Here is a 20,345-nt window from a genome sequence, read left to right as displayed (position 1 = left end):
TGGAGAAGCTGGCTTGGGCCTCATCTAGATATACACAGCTTCCTAGTCCTGCAGAGACTTGATGTGCCAGGGTGGGGGGCTACCCAGGAGGATCCTCAGGGGAGAAAGGAAGGGGAGATGGTGGGGAGACTGTGTGAGGGAAGGTCAGGAGGAAGGGGAGCAGCAATCAGGATGTAAAGTGAGTGAATAAATAAATGGAAAAAGAGATATACAGAGCTTTTCTGTTGACTCCAGCTTGGTTCTTGGCCTCTTCTGTAAGACCAGCTATTGAATGATAAAGACTCCAGTTGGGTACCGTTGTGGCTTCCAAAGCGGACTCAGCAGACTTATCTTTAATCACCAGGGTCTCTGTGGGCTTTGAGGCTAACTTGGCTTCTTTTTATGGTGATGGTTTTAAAAATAATCACCCCCCACACACACACACACACACACAAAGGAGCTCCTGAAATTTCCTGGGGCATGAAGCAGTCAAGAAGGAAGGAAGATAAGCCCCAAGGCAGGGGCTTGGTGATGCAGTCTCTAGCTGGAGAGTGTGTTCCCAGTGTGAGGTGCTGCTGCCTACTCTCCTACTGTACTCCTGGAAGCTGTAGCTGTGCTTGCATGAAGCAGGCACCCAGAAACCACTTGAGGAATTGATGAATGAATGAGTGCCTAGACTGTGCTGTGTGTGACCCAGGCAGCAGCTCAGTCACTCGGGGGAGTCACGAGTCACAGACTCTGCTCCCAGGAGAGTTGGCACCTAAGGAGCTGGCATCTCTGTGACGCAGCAGAGAGTTCTCTAATGAATGCCCCAGGTGATGACTTAGAAAAATGAACTTCTCGGCTTGTCTTGGGATTAAACCCAGGCTCCTCTTGGTACTGAGATGGAAATCAAAACAGAGGCCTGTTTACCCTGAGTGCCTTTCTAGTATGGATACATTCTCTTTAGTAACCTCCCTTGGAGGCAAATCTGTGTACTACTGGCTGATGCAATGTAGCCTCCATACAGCCTCCCTCCTGCCCTTGCCCTCTGAGGCCCCTGCCCACACCAGCCCCCTTTTGTGCTTGTTCTAGGGGCTCCTGAGAGCTCTCTTTGACACAAAACCACCTGTGGCTTCTCAACCCTCAGAGCAGAGCAGACAAAGAAGGCTTAGCCTAACCAGTGGTCCTGCCTACAGCTACTTCCTTCCCCACCCCCCAAAAATTCACAGCAAGAGCCACATCTGAGAGATAGTAGAAGGTAGCGTTCAGGATCCCAAAAGTAGTCACCCTTTGGGTTCTAATCCCTGTGCAAGTTACCCTGTGTCTCGTTTCCTCTTCTACTGTGGTTATCCAGAGTGTATGCACAGTGCTCTGTACAGAGCCTGGCTTGCTGCAGTGTTTGGAAGAAATAAACTGTCCTCTTTGATGGTTTTTGTGTACTGTGACCTGGGGATATAGACTTAATCTCTGCCTTGAAGGAGCTTGAAGGCTCCAGCAGAGTTAGAAAGAAAAAATCAGCCCTGCTTGGGAGAACAGGTAGGAGAGTTTCTGAGATCACCAGAATGCCACTGGTTGGAAGGGTGTGTGTGGGCAGAGTGACAGAAAGAGAAAGCACAGTGTGGCAGGCACTGGTAAGGGCCTGGAGGAAGGAATGGGGTGCTCTCTAGAGACTCTCAAGGCCATAAGATACTGTCTGGATGATAAGCAGGAAAGGGTCCCAGCTTGGGGAGCAGTCCCTGCAGATGGGGATGTTGGTGCATGCAGGGGACAAAGGGCAACTGTGAGTAGCTGCCATGGCTCCAAAAAGGGCAGAGGGAGGCGTGGCTTGGCCAGGAAGGAGCTGACTATGGAGAAGGAAACTGAGGAAACAAATCGAACCCAGCGACAATACAGTGCCAGACTCAGGGTTTTGCTTTTCTTTCCAAAAGACCCTTCTAGCAGCAGATAAGGCAAGCTTTAGAGACAGAGGTCATCATGAAGGCCTAAGGCAGGAGAGCCAGGATGACAAAGACAGTTTAGACTGTGGAACTGAGTCTGCGTGTGGTGGCATACTCTTTTAATTCCAGTGCTCAGGAGGCAGAGGGAGGTGGAACCCTGTGTGTTCAAGTGTAGCCTGGTCTACATACTGAGTTCCAGGGTAACTAGGACAATGTAGAGAGAGACCCTGTCTCAACAAAATAAAGCCAAGCAATTGAACATAGTTGGTGATCAGTTCTGCTTGGGACAACACATAGGAGGGTATCTGAGATAAGTAACTAGAATGCCCTACAGTGGTAAGGTACTTTCTCAGCATCCCCAACTTCAGGCTGGCCACAGAGGGCTCAGGGTGCTAGGCAGTGATGGGTGAGAGTAATCAAGAGAGGGTCCATTTTGGGATGCTTCTGGCTAGGATTCCGTGTGGACCAGACCTACACCCACCTGGAAAATCAAGAGACCAGCTATCATGATGTAGAGATTCTGGTGGATGCCATGAGGGGAGTGATGGGAAAGGAGGCAGAGGCCCAGTGTGAAGTGGCCGTCCAGAAAGGACCAACAGAAGCATAGCTGGCTGGATCCTGGCAGCAGAGAGGTCAAAGGGAGTCAGGAACGTAAGAGGACAGTTAAGCAGCTTGGATATGTAAGGGAAAGTAGCATGTGACCCCAAGCACCCGAGGTAGGCCATTCACTTGAGGGCAGGGAGCCAGGCTGTCCTTGGGGACCTACAGGTGCACACACAGTGGACTTATTAACTGTGGGTAGTTGGCTTGACTGGGCGCCAACCACTCAGAACCAGCAAGACCTCCCCACACGCGCACACTCACCTGGGCAGAGCTCCTGTGGTAAGGGGAGTAGTGGAGCGGCCCAGAGATGGCTGTGTCATGAGGCAGGGCTGGATACTGGTTCTGCAGTGGGTGAGGATGCTGGTTGCCATAGCTCCCGTAGTTATAGCTTCCCGTGTACCTAAAATGCACCAAGCACAATGAATAGCGTGAGTCATAACAACACAAGAACAGTCAGTTTGACACCTTTAAAAAGTCACCTCAACTACTTTTTTCTCCTTTGTGCCCCACCCCCACCTCACCCATTTTTCTTCTGTTTGATTCCTATCATCTTTGCCCTGCTGGCCTTGCTGTGGTGAGCTTTAAAGCCCAGCCTGATTTTTCTAATTTTCCCCGACCCCCAGCACGCTCCGCGAGCTCTCGCTCAGGGGATGGAACCTGGCTCCGATCAAAACATTACTCCAATGGAAAACTCTCCTCCCATTGTGTCAAAAGCTCATCGTACATCATTGAAATCAAACAGGGAGGGATTTCTCTCCCCTTTGGACTTTGTGTTTCTGCATTCCTTGGGCTTCCGCTGGGGAGTTGGTAGCAAGGAACATGAGGGGATTACGTGGTGAGGCAAAGCAACTATTAAAGACCACTCTGGGTCTGGGCCTGGGCCAGGCTCTGCCACTTTCTGTCAGTCAGATCTCGAGTTACTTATGGTCCCCAGTTCTCACAACTGTGAAACGATGCACATAGGATTACACACGTGCCCGGGCTGCTACTACCATGACTGCATATCATAACATCTTCCTGGCAAAGGGCTGGGCCTGTGACCACATGAGTCTATTCTATCTTTCCTGTACATTCCAAAACTATGTTAAACAGTCTTTTTTTTTAAATATTTTTTATTACATATTTTCCTCAATTACATTTCCAATGCTATCCCAAAAGTCCCCCATACCGCCCCCCACTTCCCTACCCACCCATTCCCATTCTTTTGGCCCTGGCATTCCCCTGTACTGGGGCATATAAAGTTTGCAAGTCCAATGGGCCTCTCTTTCCAGTGATGGCCGACTAGGCCATCTTTCGATACATATGCAGCTAGAGACAAGAGCTCCGGGGTACGGGTTAGTTCATCATGTTGTTCCAACAATAGGGTTGCAGATCCCTTTAGCTCCTTGGGTACTTTCTCTAGCTTCTCCATTGGGAGCCCTGTGATACATCCAATAGCTGACTGTGAGCATCCACTCCTGTGTTTGCTAGGCCCCGGCATAGTCTCATAAGAGACAGCTATATTTGGGTCCTCTCAGCAAAATCTTGCTAGTGTATGCAATGGGAAACACAGTCTTAAGAGTGCCTTATAATAGTGTAGGGGAATGCCTCTAGGAATAATGGCTGCCAGTGGAGACCCCACGGGATCACAACTGTGGGCACATATTGACCTGTGAAGACTCTACCTTCTGCTGGGCCACCTGTGTGGGAGTTGCCTGAGATGCCTCTGCACCTCAGCTACTTTGGGGCTTCTCTAGCTAGTCTGCAGGCCTGTGAGATGCTGCAGGCGAGGCTCCCTGCACTGTGTGGCTGTGGATCTCCTCAAGTCACCGCTCATTGAACTCAGTGAAGTTGGTGTCTCCTGAGAGACATAGCATGATGCCAAGGGCTGTTAAAGGTCAGGTAGCACTGCTGAAGCCAGGATCCAGCCAGCTACGCTTCTGTTGGTCCTTTCTGGATGGCCACTTCACACTGGGCCTCTGTCTCCTTTCCCATCACTCCCCTCATGGCATCCGTCAGGATCTCTACATCATGATAGCTGGTCTCTTGATTTTCCAGGTGGGTGTAGGTCTGACCCACATGGAATCTTAGCCAGAAACATCCCAAAATGGACCCTCTCTTGATTACTCTCACCCATCACTGCCTAGCACACTGAGCCCTCTGTGGCCAGCCTGAGGTAGGGAATTCTGGAAGGGGAAGTGAGGGATGGATGGCTTTGGAGCGAGACATGCTCAGTTGGGGGTCTATAGTTCACCAGATTGTGACCTTGGGGAGCTACAGGCCATTCAGCCTTTCTTCCATCCCTCTGCACCTGTGTCTTATGAGCATAAAACAAGACAGTTCTATGAGGTGACAGCACTGAGTAAGGCATGCAGAATAGCCAAATGGCAGCCCCTGTGCTGTCCTCTGAGGAAACACTACTAACTGAGTCACTTACCCATGCTCCTCTCTGTGGGAGTAGACTGGTATCCTGTGTGTGACGGAGGAAGAAGGCATATGGGTGCTCCTCATACAGGGTAGTTGTTGGGAGTTCTCAGCCGGTGACCCTGCAGCCGTTGTTACTGTATACGTTAGCGACCACGTATATGACTGCATCGCTCCTACGGAGACAGATTACATTGCATTGGTTGCTAACAGTTTGCATCTAGAACATTAAGTGACTTCCCATTGCTTATAAACTGAAAGTCAGAATTGTTACATGGCATTCTCTGGTTCTGCTCGCTTTGGCAGAAGTGTCCTTGGCAGCTCCTGGTAGAGTCATAGAATCATTTTCTCCAAGGTATTATAATCTCTGGCAGCACAGAACCTTTGCCCCTGCTGTATCTGCCATTTAGAACCTTCACTCTTCCTAACTACCCACCCACTTGTGGTACCTACTTCAATCTCCAATTCTCCATTCCGGAAGGAATATGATGTGATTGATGCAGATCCCCACCCCCACACCAGAGTGCAAGTCCCATGAGGCTAGGCGTGTGTCAGTTTGCCCATCCTGGCATTTAGGGCAGGGCCTGACCTGTCCAGATATACTCAGTAAAAAAAGGCTTGAGGGAGAAAGGGGACAGGAAAGATGGGAAGAGATGAAGACAGAGAATGCAAAGCCTAGCACAGTGTGGCCCAGGCAAGCACTGCAAATTAGCTTTTCACACTCAAGTCAATAGGTGTTATAGGGCCGACAGACTACTAAGCAACCTAAGTAGATCCCTGGGCCCCATCTACCTGGCTCTCCACTTAAGATTGGTAGACAGTGACCTGGACTATGGCCTAGCCCAAACATATTACTAATTCATTTATTGCCTTTTAATTGGATACCTGAAAGTGCTAAGGAGTGTGTGTGTGTAAAACGGGACCTGACAAAGGTTCTCTAAGAGGCTAACATTTTATATGATGGTTAGAACTTTTATAAGAAAAATCCAAAAACTTGCTACAAGTAAACTGGGTAGACAACTTCATTTCTGATAACGTTTTAAAACATTAAGATAGCAGATATAAACCTGTTCTACAAAGGCATAGGGAACAGGAGTCAGTGTCCACTTCTGAGTACACAGAGAGCTGGGGAACTGATTGACAGACGCTGTTTTTATGACGAAATAAAATAGGGACTGGAGAAATGGCTCCGTGGTTAAGAGCACTGGCTGAGCTCTAGGGGAACCGAGTTCAGTTCCAAGTACCCACATGGCAGCTCACACCCATATCAGTAACTTCAGTCCCAGGGCATCCAACTCCCTCTTCTGGCCTACATGGATGCCAGGCAAACATGTGGTACATATACATACAGGCAAGCAAAATACCCACACACATAAAGTAAAATAAAAATAGAGTTTTCAAAAGATGAAATAAAACAAAATCCTGAAATGTCGGCATGAGCCCATTTCTACCTTAAGACGCTAGCAGAAAAGCAAAGGGCTTGCATTTTCTTATTTTTAGAATTCAGTCTGTCTTTTCCCTCAAGGCTTTGCTTATAGCACAGGGAGCAGCTGCACTGGTGTGGGGTGGCTGGCGGATTGACTCTGTGGCTTGCGTGGCAGAGACCTGGCAAGGAGGGCCCATGAGGAAGGAGGGGAAGGAATCCTGTTTTAAGTGTATTGTTTTATTATTAAAAGTGCCTTGTGCTAAGCACTTGTGTAAATCTGAGATTGCAAATTTGGAACGCAGGTAATACCCTTTTTAATAACGTGGCAACAATCCACTTCAAGAGCATAAGAAGGATGTATGTTCTGTTGAACATCTATTACAGGCCAGGCATTGGGCTAAGTGCTTTACAAACATCCTTAAATTAAAAGAAAGAAAGAAAGAGAGAGAGAGAGAGAGAGAGAGAGAGAGAGAGAGAGAAAGATGTAGAAACACAGAAGATTCGAGAGCATGAACCCGGAAGTAGAAAGAAGAGCAACGTGGAGACAAAGGTGCAGTTTGGAGTCAGCTGAAGTGGCATTTCCTAAATGCCCAACTTCCTTAGCATGGCCTTTACCCTGGCTCTGCCTTTTCTAGGATCTGCTGCTGGAAGGAAGCCTGCAGTTAGGAAACCTTCTGACTGGGAGTGTGTGCCCACTATCCTCAGAACGGGATAGTCAGGGAGCTTCCTTCAGACTTCATGAAGGAACTGTTCTAACCATGTCATCAACACCATCCTCCCTCAACACACAGTGCTATTCCATGTTGTCAATACCTGCTCCTAGTCTCCACACATAGTAGACTTCATCTTGATTCTTAAGACCATTCCTTATGTCAGCATTGGTTGAGGGAGAGGGGCTTCATAGGATGCCAAATGGCTTGCCCATGGACTCAGGGTACTTGGGTGGCTAGTGGGGCCCAGGTCAACCTCATACTTTTTTCTCTCTCTGCTCTGAGTCCTGTTTCTGCTGTGCATTAACTGGTTGATGTCAGGCAAGCCTCTCATAACTTATGGACCTTTGCTTCATTCTCTGTTAAACAGAATTAGTCCGTCTTGCAAGACTGCTATAAGGATTAATTAAGGTAACGTGTGATAAAAAGCCTGACATGCAGTGGGGTTTAATGAGTTTCAGGAACTATTCCTCATGAGTTTAGGTGTTCCAGCATCCTTCTGTGCATATGGTATGTGTATACATGTGTGTGTACATGTGTGTGTGCATGTGGGGATGGGGGGGGCATTGTGTATATGTGTTGAGGCTAGCAGTCAACATCAGGTATGTGCCTCGTGGTTGGTTCTTCACTCTTTGAGACATGGTCTCTGAAACTGGAGCTTGTGAATTTGGTTACGCTGGCCTGTAAGTGAGCCAGAGAGCTACTAATCGCCTTCTCCCTAGCACTGGGATTATACATATGTGCCACTCCAGCTGACTTTGCCAATGTAATCATCTCCCCAGCCCCTTCTTTCAGCTTATATAACAACAACAACGATAATTACTATTATTGTTGAGGAACATGCCACTGCCTGCATGTGGAGGTCGGAGGACAAGTTAACGGAGTTTTTTTCCCTCCCATCTCTACTTGAGTTCTAGGGATTGAGCTCAGGTACCCAGGCTTAAGCACAAGCACTTCTGTTTGCAGAGCCATCTCCCCAGCCCTCCTGAAAGGTCTTTAAAGTATATTTCTATGTCTCCCATTCCAAATGTTAAGGGAGAAAGGCAAGCTTCTTGGGTCAATCTTATCACCAGGACACTATGGGCTTTTTTATTGTTATTTTGAGATGGGGTCTTGCTGTGTAACCCAGGCTGCTTTCAAACTCCCAATCCCACTGCCCCAGACTCCCCACTGCTCAAAGGACTTGTAGAATATAGTCTGGGTCTTAAGGTTCATGTGTTAAAAGCTTGATCCCTAGATGTTTAAGAGGCAGGGCCTAGTGAAGGTTGTTAGGTCATCGAGGGCATGCCATGAAGGGAATTGTGGGAGTCTGGCCCTCTCTTCCCTCGTTTCCACTGCCTGGCCCTGAGGTGAGAAGTTTTGTTTCACCGTGGGCTTCAGCCATGATGTGCCACGCCAAGCCCAGAGCAGGAGGGCATACTTAAGACCTTCAAAACCGAGCCAGAGTAAACTTTGTCTTTGTAAACATTGTCTCAGTTACTTGTTACAGTAATGAAATGCTTAACCACGGCTATGAGGCTGCCAGGTACGGCACACTTCTAAAGAGTATGTTTCTGTGACGTCGCTGGTGCCCTTCCGTCTGCATTTCATGTCTGTTGTGTTCTTCCCTCCGAAACAGTGGTGTCACAGGCTGGTTGTTAGGAATCACTCATAGACTGCACAACGATCAGAAGAGAAAACTCTCCAAATGATCACATCTCAGGTGGCCGCTGAGGTGTGGCTCCCTTCTCTATGCTGAGGTGCTGAGAAGATGGCTCTATGGGTCGAGTGCTCCCTGTGCAGGTGTGACGGCTAAGTTCAAATGTTTAGAATGGATGTAAAAAGCTGGGAGTGACTCTCCGTGTGTGTGCATGCGCGTGTGCGTGTGTCAAGGAGCTCATTGGTCAGCGAGCTCTAGGGTCAGAGAGAGACCTTTCTTAAAAAACAAGGTAAAGAACAACACACCCCTCTGGCCACGTGCATGGATGTATAAATGCACCTAAACACGCATGATCATGTACTCACATATAGAACCTACACACACACATACACACATACGCAAGCCCACAAAAATTCAGGAGATTATAGCACTCTTACAATGTAAAATTTTTCCCTTTTTATCAAAATGGATTATTTCTGGGTGGGAAGGTTGGCAATTTTTAAATTTTTTTTTTGTTTTGTTCTGTGTTTTTCTATAATGAATGCAAATCGCTTCTGTCAGAATACATAAAATATAAATAGATTTACTACCAGAATTGTAATGAGAGGGGGTGGGATTTGAGAGAATAATGAGCCAGTCACAACAAGCAAGTACTTAACCCTTCAAGCCCTGGGACCTAAGGGGAGTGGCCTAGGTCCGTGGCTATTTAAAGGACAATCAAGAAAGACAGAGGTTCCCTCCCCACCCCTACCTCCACCCTCCCACCCCCCCACCGCTGCAAGCAGTAGGTAGACTTCAGGGGATCACCTGAGGGGATGCAGCAGAAGTGTAACTTTGGTTTGAACCCCTGGAACCCAGCAACTGTACTGTGGCCCCAACATAGGGCCTGCCAAGTAGTAGGTGTTCAGTAAATTTTGATTCCATTGAATTTGTTGTTGACGGAGCCCAGGCTGGCAGGAATAGCCATTATCAAACAAAAAGCTAGTAGAGCCCCTGGGAAAATGGGCCCCTGCGGTCCAGGGAACAAAACCTCCAAATGGCCATGTGCCAGCAATCTAATGCATCCACTCAGGCAGCCTTAAGCAGATTAACACCTACTGGCTTGGGTGAGAAGCAGTTTCTGCCTGGGGGGCAGAGAGAACATCCCGGATCCCAGCTCCTGGGTGGGGGACCTCCAGTGAGAAGCGCTGCCTCAATGGCTTTAAGGGACACTAATAAAGCGAAAGCTGACAGGGGCCCGAATGCTCTTGGATGTGTAGGTTAAACAACAGGACTTCCCCATTTGCTAATTCCCATATTTCCATCTGTTTCTCCAGCTTCACGCCATTCACAGAACCCCAGTGCGTTCCAAGGTCTGAGGATGGTGCAGTGGCTGGGCTCCTGGTCCTTCAGGAGTCTTTAAAAGTCCCCTTTATTAAAGGGCACTTGGTGGCTGCTTTATAGTGTTGAAACTGCAATAAGGGATCATTTTCTCCCCATCCCCAAAAGAACATTCTTCTCAAGGTGGTTTTCATTTTCTATGGGGTTTGCAAGCACAGGACAGAGTACGCTTGGAAAAGAAAGACAATCAAAAATTTCTTGAATTAGTGAATGTTCCTCCAACAGAAACCAGAACGCAACCATGTTTCTTTCCCCACACTGTCTCGGTTAAATCTTCCCAGCAGGGTTGTGGGGGGCCTCCCTTCTCTGTGTTGTTTTCCTTTGCTGAGAGACAGGGTCTCCTCTCCTGGACTGGCCTTGAACACAGGGACTTCCTTTCTCCAGCCTCAGCCTCAAATTCAATCCCAAGTACCCGGACATGTACCACCACAACCAGACTTGCCAACATCCTTTGTCATGAGGGGACTGAGTCCTAAAAAGTGAAGGAACTCACTCAGGTTAGGTGCATAGCTGGATGTTGAGTGCAGACTGCCCGAGCTCCAGAGCTTTTCCAAGGCGACCAACCATACTTGCCACTGGAGATCTCTGGAGATAGTTAAAATGCAGCTCCCGAGCCCCGGGTCAGCAGCAGGACATTTACTGTAGTAAGAGTCTCAAAAATGACAGTGGTGTCGGTCCACGGACTGAGCACCAAGAAGCAAAGGTCTGTAACGCATGGCTTCCTGTCATATGTCCTGCTTAAAATAAAGTTGTGCCCCCAGTGCTGGGGACTGAAGCCACATCCTAAGCAAGCACTCTACCCCAGAGTAACACCCGCCCCCCAGAAGTAGTGAAATTCTGCTGGCTACTTGTGTAAACTGGCCCGCTTTCCCCAACTGCCCAGCTATACCTTCTCCTTCGGATTTTGAATGAGCCTTTCCCCTACCTGAACATCTCACCTAAGCCTTTGCTTTCCATTTCTCAGGAATAAACTCTGGTGAGCATGGGGAGAATCTAGAACTTGCTGCCCCTCACCCCAGCCACCAGCCACCTGCAGCTGTTCAGACTTCAGTTATGGAAATTAAATGCAGTGACAAGTTCAGGTCCTTATTTGAACTGGCTGCAGAGGTGGTTAGCGCTTACTGTGTCGGACAGCTTGGAGTCTTAGTTTAAAGCTTGTATAAACTGCATGTGGATATTTTGTTTGCCCACGATTTTTATGCATAGGGACTGGAGTTAGACGATGTCATGTGGGGCTGGGAACCAAACCCATATTCTCTGGAAGAACATCCAGTGTTCTTAACACTTGAGTCATCTCTCTAGCCCTGACATACAAGTTTTGGAGTTTGTTTTGTTTATGTTTGTTTTTAACTACTATAATCAAAAAAAGTTCTATATGGATAATGTTGTTTTCTGAGATCCTTAACAATGTTTTTCTTATAACCTTCAAGACTGAGACAGAAAGATTGTGTGTGTACGTGGTGGCACACACCTTTAATCCCAGCACTCAGGAGGCAGAGGCAGGCAGATTTCTGAGTTCGAGGCCAGCCTGGTCTACAAAGTGAGTTCCAGGACAGCCAGGGCTATATAGAGAAACCCTGTCTCAAAAAAACAAAAAACAAAACAAAACAAAACAAGATTGTGTGTGTAGATCTGCCTCTCCCTCTATCAGTATGCATCCATGGCCACCTCAGTCCTGGGGATAGCTGTGTTTTAAGGAGCGTGCCTACTGGCATGGGAAGCCTTGTCTGTTTTATGTTGCTGCACTAATAGCTCCATGCTCAACATCAGACAGACCAAACTGACCAGGGCAACAAATGAACCCCTTCCCAGATGGGCATGATGGCTTCCTCTCTTGGTGCCTGTTCCTTACACACCACAGCTAGTCCTTATTACACCAGGCTTTTTCTGCCTAGGGCCTGTGCCCACGATGTCCTTGTTGCCCCTCCCCGACTCCTACATAGTCAGCTCCTTATGGTTGGCTATTTCTGTGACAGACATCACTGTCCACCAAGCTGGGCAGTCTCTGGGTTACACTTTTTCCATACCTCGTTGTTCTTTCCACTCACACCTCTTATGGCCATCTGGAGTTACATATTTACCTGGCCGTTTAGTTCTATGTTAACTCTTACCCACTGAAGCTAAGTACCACCGATGGCAGTGACTGTATCTGTTTTGTCTTGTCTCCACTTCTGTACCTCCAAGGCTGGGCGCAGGCGAAACACAGAATCTGTGCTTAGCACAGTAACAATTGAATAGCAAACGGAGGGAAAAGTCTGTGTGATGGGTCAAGTGAAATCAAAGCATGCCTGAAACGATCTTATTCTTTCCTGTCCTGATTCATTTCTCCTAATTCTGTTCCTTTAAAGAGGAGGAAGGAGCTGTGACGGAGGGGGGAGGAAGTCACTGTAAATGAGTCACCAGTGCCCACCGTTGGGAGCTGCTTAGCTTAGCCTGCCTCAGTGTGACTGAGCTTTTGTTACTGGGAGAGTGGAGGGGTCAGTTATCTTTGTGACAGCCTCAGCTGCTGCAGAGAAAGTGCAGCTGGGCAGGCCAGATGTTCTACAGTCAGGGCCATTTGGGAGGAATCCCCCTGTTTCATCAGGCATCCGAACTTCCCAGTGATTAGATGTGCTGGGTTTGTGTTGCAGGGAACCTGGGTGGGAAGCTGAAAACACTAGCTTAATAGTTAACTTTTATTGTCAGTGCCAAAGGAGGGAACACTTACAATGACATCATAAATGGGGCTTTTAGAGCCCTGTGGTGGCCCGCCCAGACAGAGTCTGAGCTTAACATTTTGTTTTAAATGACATTAAAGAATTGCAGCCCAATGTCATGTTAAATAGACTGATCTGTTTGACACCATCTACCAGGTCCACAAGGCAGAAAAAAGCCCCTTTCCCCTAAGTTTCTGAACTTTGCCTGACCAGGAGGGAGGGGGCAGGCCGGCAAAGTTCCAGGTGGGCAGATGACAAATGCCAGGTTTTACCTAGTGAAAATCTGTTGTTGTGGAGTCCTGTAACTGGTCTCTCACCATGTGTTGCCCAAAGGCAGCTTTAGTAAACCACTCTAGTCTGGCCTTGAGCAGCCTCAGGTTTCAGTGCCTGTTCCTATCTTTTCCTTACCTCCTCCACTTGTTTAAAACTGATAGCACTGTCTTAAGACAACATATTTACAAGTATATGTCTGCATGGACATGGACATGATTAAGTAGAGAAACTGTCGTCCTTGAGAGTTATAACTGTGCAGCTGGCCGAGTCTTTCCCAGCCGTCAAAGGATGCCACAGGGTTATATGCCAGGGACTAATACTTGGTGCTAGGAAGTGTCCATCCAATAGGAGACGATAGCTTGATGAAAAGGCTCAGGCATCTGGCTAGCCTTGACTCTTAGGTCACCTAATAATACATCATTGGGTCAGGGATACTCAGAATATGTCTGAGATCCAACAAAGTAACTAGGTCACATGTAATTTCACTTAAGGTTGGGGGTAGGGATAGGAAACCTTGTTAGCCAAAGTTTGCTTAGTTCACATCCATTGATGTTATTTTTTTTTTCTTGCTATCTGCTTTGGGTTTGTTGTTGAAGATTTAATTTTACTTGTAATTGTGAGTGTGTGTGCACTCGGGCACGCGTGTACACCAGAAGAGGGTACTGTATCCCCTGGAGTGGGAGTTACAGGTTGTGAGCTGCCTGATGTAGGTGCTAGGTTTGTTGTCAGTGTTGTTGAGCAGTCTTCTGTAGCCCAGGCTAGCCTCAAGCTTACTAGGTTGCACAGGATGACCGTGAACTTCTGATCCTGCCTCCCACACCTCTTGAGTTCTGTGATTACAGAGGTGTGCCAACATTCAAAGTTTATGCTAGGAACCGAACCCAAGACATTATGAATGTTAACATCAGGAATGTTAATCCCTTTACCAATTAAGTTACATTTTCAGCCCCTATTTGGGGTTCCTTAAAAAACATTTTTGGTTTGAGTCCGGCTATATAGCTAAGTGGAAAGGCCACTAACCTTGGCAGACCGAGGTTAATCCCTAAAACTCGCATGGTAGCAGCAGAGAATCAACTACCACACTCTGCCTCTAACCTCCCCACAAATGCACACATACACATACTCAAACATGCACATGTGCACACACATACAAAAATAAGTATAATTATTTGTTTTCAAGTTTTGGGGAAGCAGATGGGAAAACAGCAATTTAATAAAACTAACTGGACATTAAAGTCATATAGGGAGTTAAAGTTTTAAAAGAGCATGACGACTCTTATTAGATTTACAAAATTATTTTTCAAATTTACAGTATTATTCAGTAAAAGTACGCACAAGGCCCCAAATTTAAGACTCCTACAGTAACGCATGTATAGCATGTGCTTCTTAGGAAATGATGCACGCTTCTCCCCAGACCACGGCTCAGTGCTCGTCCAGATCCAGTCTATGAATCCAAACTCGATCCATGGAGCATTCCAAAAGTGGTACCAGAGAAAAATAGGATGCATCCTTTTGTGGAAGATGATGTCTTTAGTGCTCTCTGGGGATTCCTGAGAACAAAGCTGGAATGTGCCAGAATCTTCAAAGCCTACAGTCATCTGAAGAGAACCTGTTTCACATTTGTGTTTCTCAGAAGCTCCCTTTATGACCTGCAGCACGTTGCACAGAAACCTCTCACACTTTTATGATATTCCTATGGCCTTGGTGATCATCACACCTGCCTCTACCTTGAGGCCTCCAAATTGCTACAAAGAAAGCCCAGCAGACTCGCTGGCAGGACAAGGCTGATATGCTCCTGTTAGTCTCTCCTGCACATGTCTCACGCCTCACACTCTCCTGTCCCACAAACACCCCCCTAGTCTATGTGTTGGTCATGGGGTGGGGGGGTGGGGCTTCCATTCCACTCACACTGTCAGGTCTGCAAACTTCAGGATGGCAATGACTCGGTGAGTCACCTTGGAGATGGTGGGCATATCAGAAGCATGATTGGGGAAATGGCTCTTGGTGGCTCCTGCTGCCCCACCGATTCCTCCGGGAAGCAGAAGACCCAGTGGTGACTGCCTGTTTCTCTCATCCCTCGGTGGCCTTTTGATAGCAAGGACTTGGCATAGTAATATTCATATTGAGCACACCACTCAGCATAGGATTTGGGCCTTTGAAAACATCTCTGTATATATGCACTCACATCGTACCTTCTCACACTTGCAACACTTATGCAGTAGGCATTCTGTATGGAAGGTCTCCAAGGCATGTTAAAAATTCTGCGTCAGATGCTGAATCTAAGACCAGCATAGCTCTTATACGTTTCTCTTTCGCTTTGCATTGAATGTATTATCAGAGAATTTCTTAGCTCATTCCTTTAACTAATTCTCTTTCAGTTGGTTTTTATTTCCTGTTCAGCCTATGTGTTTCTCTTTCACTATCTCCCAAGTTCTTCTTGAATATCTCTGACTCTCGTGAATATATAACTCTCCTTTTCCTGCTGTGCCGTGCTGTTCCTCTGATGGGGATGTGTTTCCAGCAGTGGTATGGTGATGGTTTTTTATTGTGATAAAACACCTTAACCTAAAATCTATCCATTAGACCATTGTTGGCTTAGTAGCATTAAGTACATCACACCACTGATGAAAAGTCTGGTATCAGTCCTTTGGTGGTTATCTGTTTTCTCTGGGGCCAATGAGATGTCTTTGATTTTATTCAATGAGTTTAGCAGTGAGTTCCATCCTCGCCCCACCCCCTATTTAATCACCTCAGGATTCAAGGAAAGAAAGCTGTTACCCTAAATCTTATTTCTGTGTTCTGTAAACCATTGAGCGGTTAGTATGCTCTCTCTGTCTCTGTCTCTCTGTCTCTGTCTCTCTCTACCCCTCCCTCCCTCCTTCCTTCTCTCCCCCTCTCCCTGTCTCTCCCCCTCCCCCTCTTTCTCTCTTCTCTCTTTCAAGAGCATCTATTTCTTCCTGAAGATCTCTGACTCTGAAGAAAAAAAATTAAAACAGATCTCGGACTCTCATGAATGAATATATAGCGCTCCCCCTTCTACTGTGCTATGCTGTTCCTCTTTCGTAGGCTGTGCTTTCAGCAATGGTATGGTGATTTGTTGTTGTTGTTGTGATAAACCATTTTAACCTAAAACCACCCAGTCAGCCCACTTTGGGCCTAATGACATTAAGTCCACGTGCTGGGTTATGCATCTGCCACTGCCATCTGTCTCCAGAGTTGTTGGTCTTCCCAAACTGAAACTCTGTCCTTATGTCCCCTACCTCTATGCTATTTCACTGTCTGATCTTGACTGCTCTGGGTCCCTGTACAGACACCTGCCCTTTCATGGCTAGCTCATTTCACTTATCACAATAGCTTCAAGATTCAGTCATGTTATGATATGTTAGAAAGCTACATATGAATCAGAAAATGGCCTAGTCGGCCATCAGTGGAAAGAGAGGTCCATTGGTTGTGCAAACTTTATATGCCTCAGTACAGGGTAATGACAGGGCCAAGAAGCGGGAATGGGTGGGTGGGTGAGCGTGTGGGGACTTTTGGGATAGCATTGGAAATGTAAATGAAATAAATACCCAATAAAAAAAGTAAAAAAAAAAAAAAGAAATATTATACCATATACTATTTTTATATCCATGCACCCATCGATGGGCAAAGGACACACAGGGGTCCTTTCTGTCTTTTGACTATTATGCATACTTTTATGAACAATGATATACAAGTATCTCTTTGGGGTTCCTTCACTTGTTTTAGGTATGGGTGTTTACTGAGGCTTTTGGCGATTCTTGGGTGTGGTCAGCCTGTGAGGACACACTGTGTGTCTTGGGCTGTGGGCCTCCCATCTGAGCAACCTTCTGGTGGCATCAGCTTACAAGTCATGCTCAGTGTGGTCCAAGCTGGGCCCAAGATCAACTCTGTTCACAGCCACTGGCCCGATTTGTCCTATTGTGGCTTGCCTTGCCATCTTTCCAGAGGCATTGCTCAGGTTTGGATCCATGTCTCATTTCCAAGGATGCCTGTATACTAGCTTACACAACATCTTAATAGTTTCAGTGGCTTACCTTGGGGAATAGAGATTTATCATGTGTTTAATCTACCAGCTGAAAACAGCAGCATATGGAAGATGTAGTCATAAATAACCCCTTACCTGCTGTGCTAAGGCCAGTGTATTCGGGGGATGGGTTGCTGACAGGGGAGGAGGGAGGTGGCACCTCCACAGATGTGGCAGACTTTGCTGGAGAAAATGATGGACCCGGTGAAGGGGTTGGTGGGGTAGCCTCTGTCAAGATAATCTCTTCCTGGGCTTCTGCTGCAAACAGAGAAAAGGTATGTTCTTAGATCCCAAGGCCAAGGCCACATGTCTTTGAAGAAAAAAAGAGGAGAGGAGGGGAGGGGAGGGGAGGGGAGGGGAGGAGAGGGGAGGGGAGGGGAGGGGAGGAGAGGAGAGAAAGAAGCCCACTTTCTAGTCTATGTCCTCTTAATCAGTCCTTGCTTAACACCCTTCAATGGTTTCCATACACCCAAGTGCCCACTCTAAAGAGGAAGAGATTGTTGACTTCTCAGCATCTGACCCACTCAGCACAGCTAAATTCCTGGCTGTGTGGACTTAAGGAAACAGAAGCAAGTTCTGTCAGTCAGATGGCTATGTTCTCATGCTCCTGTAAAGCTCCGCTCACCAGTGCTTCCTTCTCCCTTCATGGCTCGCATGAGCTCGTTGGCCCGCTCCTGACAATGCAGAGATTCTAGCAAGTAGAGCACGTAGTCGTCGAACATCAGGTGAATGAGGTGAAAAGACCCTGGTGCGGAGAGAGCAGACGGAAAGTGAGGCATGCAGCCCCTCACCAGGCCAACGGCATGCTGCTGTGTCTTCCAACCAGTGCTCAAGAACCCAGTCCTCTCCCTCAGGATCTCCCCACCTTCCGCATACTCCCATTAGACAAGCCCATTAGTTCCGCTTGAGTGGTCAGGCTCCCCACCCCAGCCTGGGCACTCCTCGATCTGCCCAGCTCAGCACAGTGGTGCTCATTTCCATTCTTTCTGGAGGACATCCTATAAGCACATCCATGGCGGCAACGTGTCCCTTAGTTCATGGGTATGTACCAATCAATGTACCTGGCACCATCCCGGAAGCAGAATTGAAATCGTACATTTACAGTCACAGACTTATGGCCCTAAATGTTTTAGAGACACAGGAGGTTTTTAGAAAAGGTACAAGATGGGAAAGAGTTGGGATTTTCCAAGGAGTACTCTTCCTTTTGGAGTAGATAATTCCTTAAGGAGCAGGGTGAACCTTCAATTTAAAGACTGTCCCGTGTACCAGTCTGTATTCAGCATTCTCTGAGGACTACAGCCACCCAGTACAGATGGCATTGTGATTTCTGTTTCAGCCTACCCTGCCTCGTCCCCTTAAATAAGAAAGTTAGTTTTATTCTTTTCAGCTAACATGAGTGTGTGTGTGGGGAGGGTGGAGGTGGGGGGAAGGCTCAGGGAGTATAAACCATTTGCTCAGGCCCTGAGCTAGTGATCACCAAAGGCCACTACGATAAAAAGCAGTGGAGACAAAGAGAGACTGTTGCTGTATGCTGACCTACTCAACTGCATTTGATAGAATCTAGAATTTTCTTAGGTCTGGCCTAACTTTCCTAGCTTATAGAAAGTGAGAGTCTTCTAATATGAACATCTGTATACTTATCACATAGCTTTATGATATGCGTAACACTTTTTTCTACATTTAAATGGGATGTTTTTTAATTGAAGGGAAAGACCTTCCCTTCCCTTTTGTAATTTCTCTGACTCTGTTTGTCCCTTTGAATAAATCAGTAATCTTGAATCTGTTATTGTTCATGTGTGTTTTATACTGTTACTGTACACTTACTTCTGTAGAGAGCACACAAGTAGCTTTCTAGTGTGATGTAAATGATACATATACTCTACACAACATTCCACAACCTGCTCTTGACAGTTTTCTACTTGTAGGTCCATGCACTTGATGCTGAATGCTGATGCTACAGTGGCTGAATGGCCACTCAATGCCACAGTTTATCCGTTCTCCTGCTAGGTTGCTGACAAATTTTCATCCTTGAAAACTGGCTACAATGACTATTTTTGTCTCTGTCTCCTAGTGTGTAGGACTAGAAGTCCAACCAACAAATCCCAAGAATACCTGCTCATCCAGTCTTAAGAAAGAGTGCCAAATTGCCTACCAGAGTGGTTTACACTTTTACCAGTACTGTGTAAGTTGTGGGGCAGAAAGGATGTGAACTTTGCAGTAACCTAATCAAGTGTTTTTTTTTTCATGTGCTTATTGTCTGTTAGAATTTCTTCTTCTGTAAAGTGCTGTTTGTATTTGTTTCTTATTTTCTATATATGCTAGAGTATTTGCATTAAAAAAATAATTATTTAAAGATCAAGGAGATATCTCAATGGATAAGGGCCTTGGCACCAAGCTTGACAACTTGAGTTCTTTCCTTGGGACAAAATGGCGGCACGAGCAAGTTATTTTAAAATCTGAAATTACCAAGAGGACAGGTGATCCCAGAATGGCGGGTGCTTAGCCCTGGAGAGCAGGCTGGCAGATGGGCTGTGGCTGCCATTTAATAATCATCCCGTGGTCATACAAGAGTACAGAGTGGCTCTGACATCATTCACTCCATCTTGTTGCAGGACTACAGGTACTATTATTTCAGGACAGTTTAAAACAGAAATATTAGGGTCTCTTCTCCAAAATTTTCATGTGGATGATTTATAGTATCTAACATACCCCCAGCAGAGGTAGCCTAGTCACACCTCTCACACTGAGTCTTGTTCTACATTCAAGATCCATGATAATCAATATATTCATTCAAATGTCAACATTCATTTGGAAGTATTTTTGCTCATACTTTGTTCTTTGTGTATTTGTGTTTTTTTAAAGGAAGTTTAAGGTCTATTTTTGTCATCGTTGCTGTTTTTCATGTAGATGTTTCCTTTATGGAAGTTGGGGCATCTCATTTCATCTTAGTCACCCTAAAATTCTTGTCACAGAAAATCCACTGGTCTGAGCCCCTCCTGTCTCATTAGAAGTCCCTCATACTTTTCTCTTGAAGACCCAGAAGTGTGGATCTGAAGATGGGGTTTCCCTCCTGCCAGGCCGGCTCTGCTCTCTCTGGGTGTTTGTTGCTTCAAGAGTCTAGCAACCCTCTATCACTGAGTGTCAGCTGAGCCTGTCCCTACGCCTGCTTGCCCTTACCTTCACAACATCTTCATTCTGCTAACCCTTTAGGTTTCCTTAGGAATTCAAGGATCAGGTTGTTATATTCAAAGAAATTGAAGGTGTGAGGTGGA

General features: G+C 46.6%; 1 protein-coding gene across 3 annotated transcripts in view; it reads right to left on the bottom strand.

The window, feature by feature from the left end:
• Positions 1-20,345, bottom strand: part of Rfx4 (regulatory factor X4) — a 138,650-nt gene that overhangs the window by 7,658 nt on the left and 110,647 nt on the right. For 2 of the 3 annotated variants that reach the window (XM_021174600.2, XM_021174602.2), the window contains 4 exons: positions 17,699-17,818; positions 17,170-17,331; positions 4,918-5,080; positions 2,763-2,901 (listed from right to left, as the gene is read on the bottom strand). In XM_021174600.2, coding sequence (XP_021030259.1) covers positions 2,763-2,901; positions 4,918-5,080; positions 17,170-17,331; positions 17,699-17,818 — 584 coding nt within the window. The remainder of the gene's footprint in view (positions 1-2,762; positions 2,902-4,917; positions 5,081-17,169; positions 17,332-17,698; positions 17,819-20,345) is intronic. The other variant, XM_021174601.3, reaches the window with a different exon arrangement.

This window comes from Mus caroli, unplaced genomic scaffold, assembly GCF_978045245.1.
Source record: "Mus caroli unplaced genomic scaffold, Mus_caroli_1 scaffold_9, whole genome shotgun sequence".
NCBI lineage: Eukaryota > Metazoa > Chordata > Mammalia > Rodentia > Muridae > Mus > Mus caroli.
This window is presented reverse-complemented; position numbering and strand designations above follow the sequence as displayed.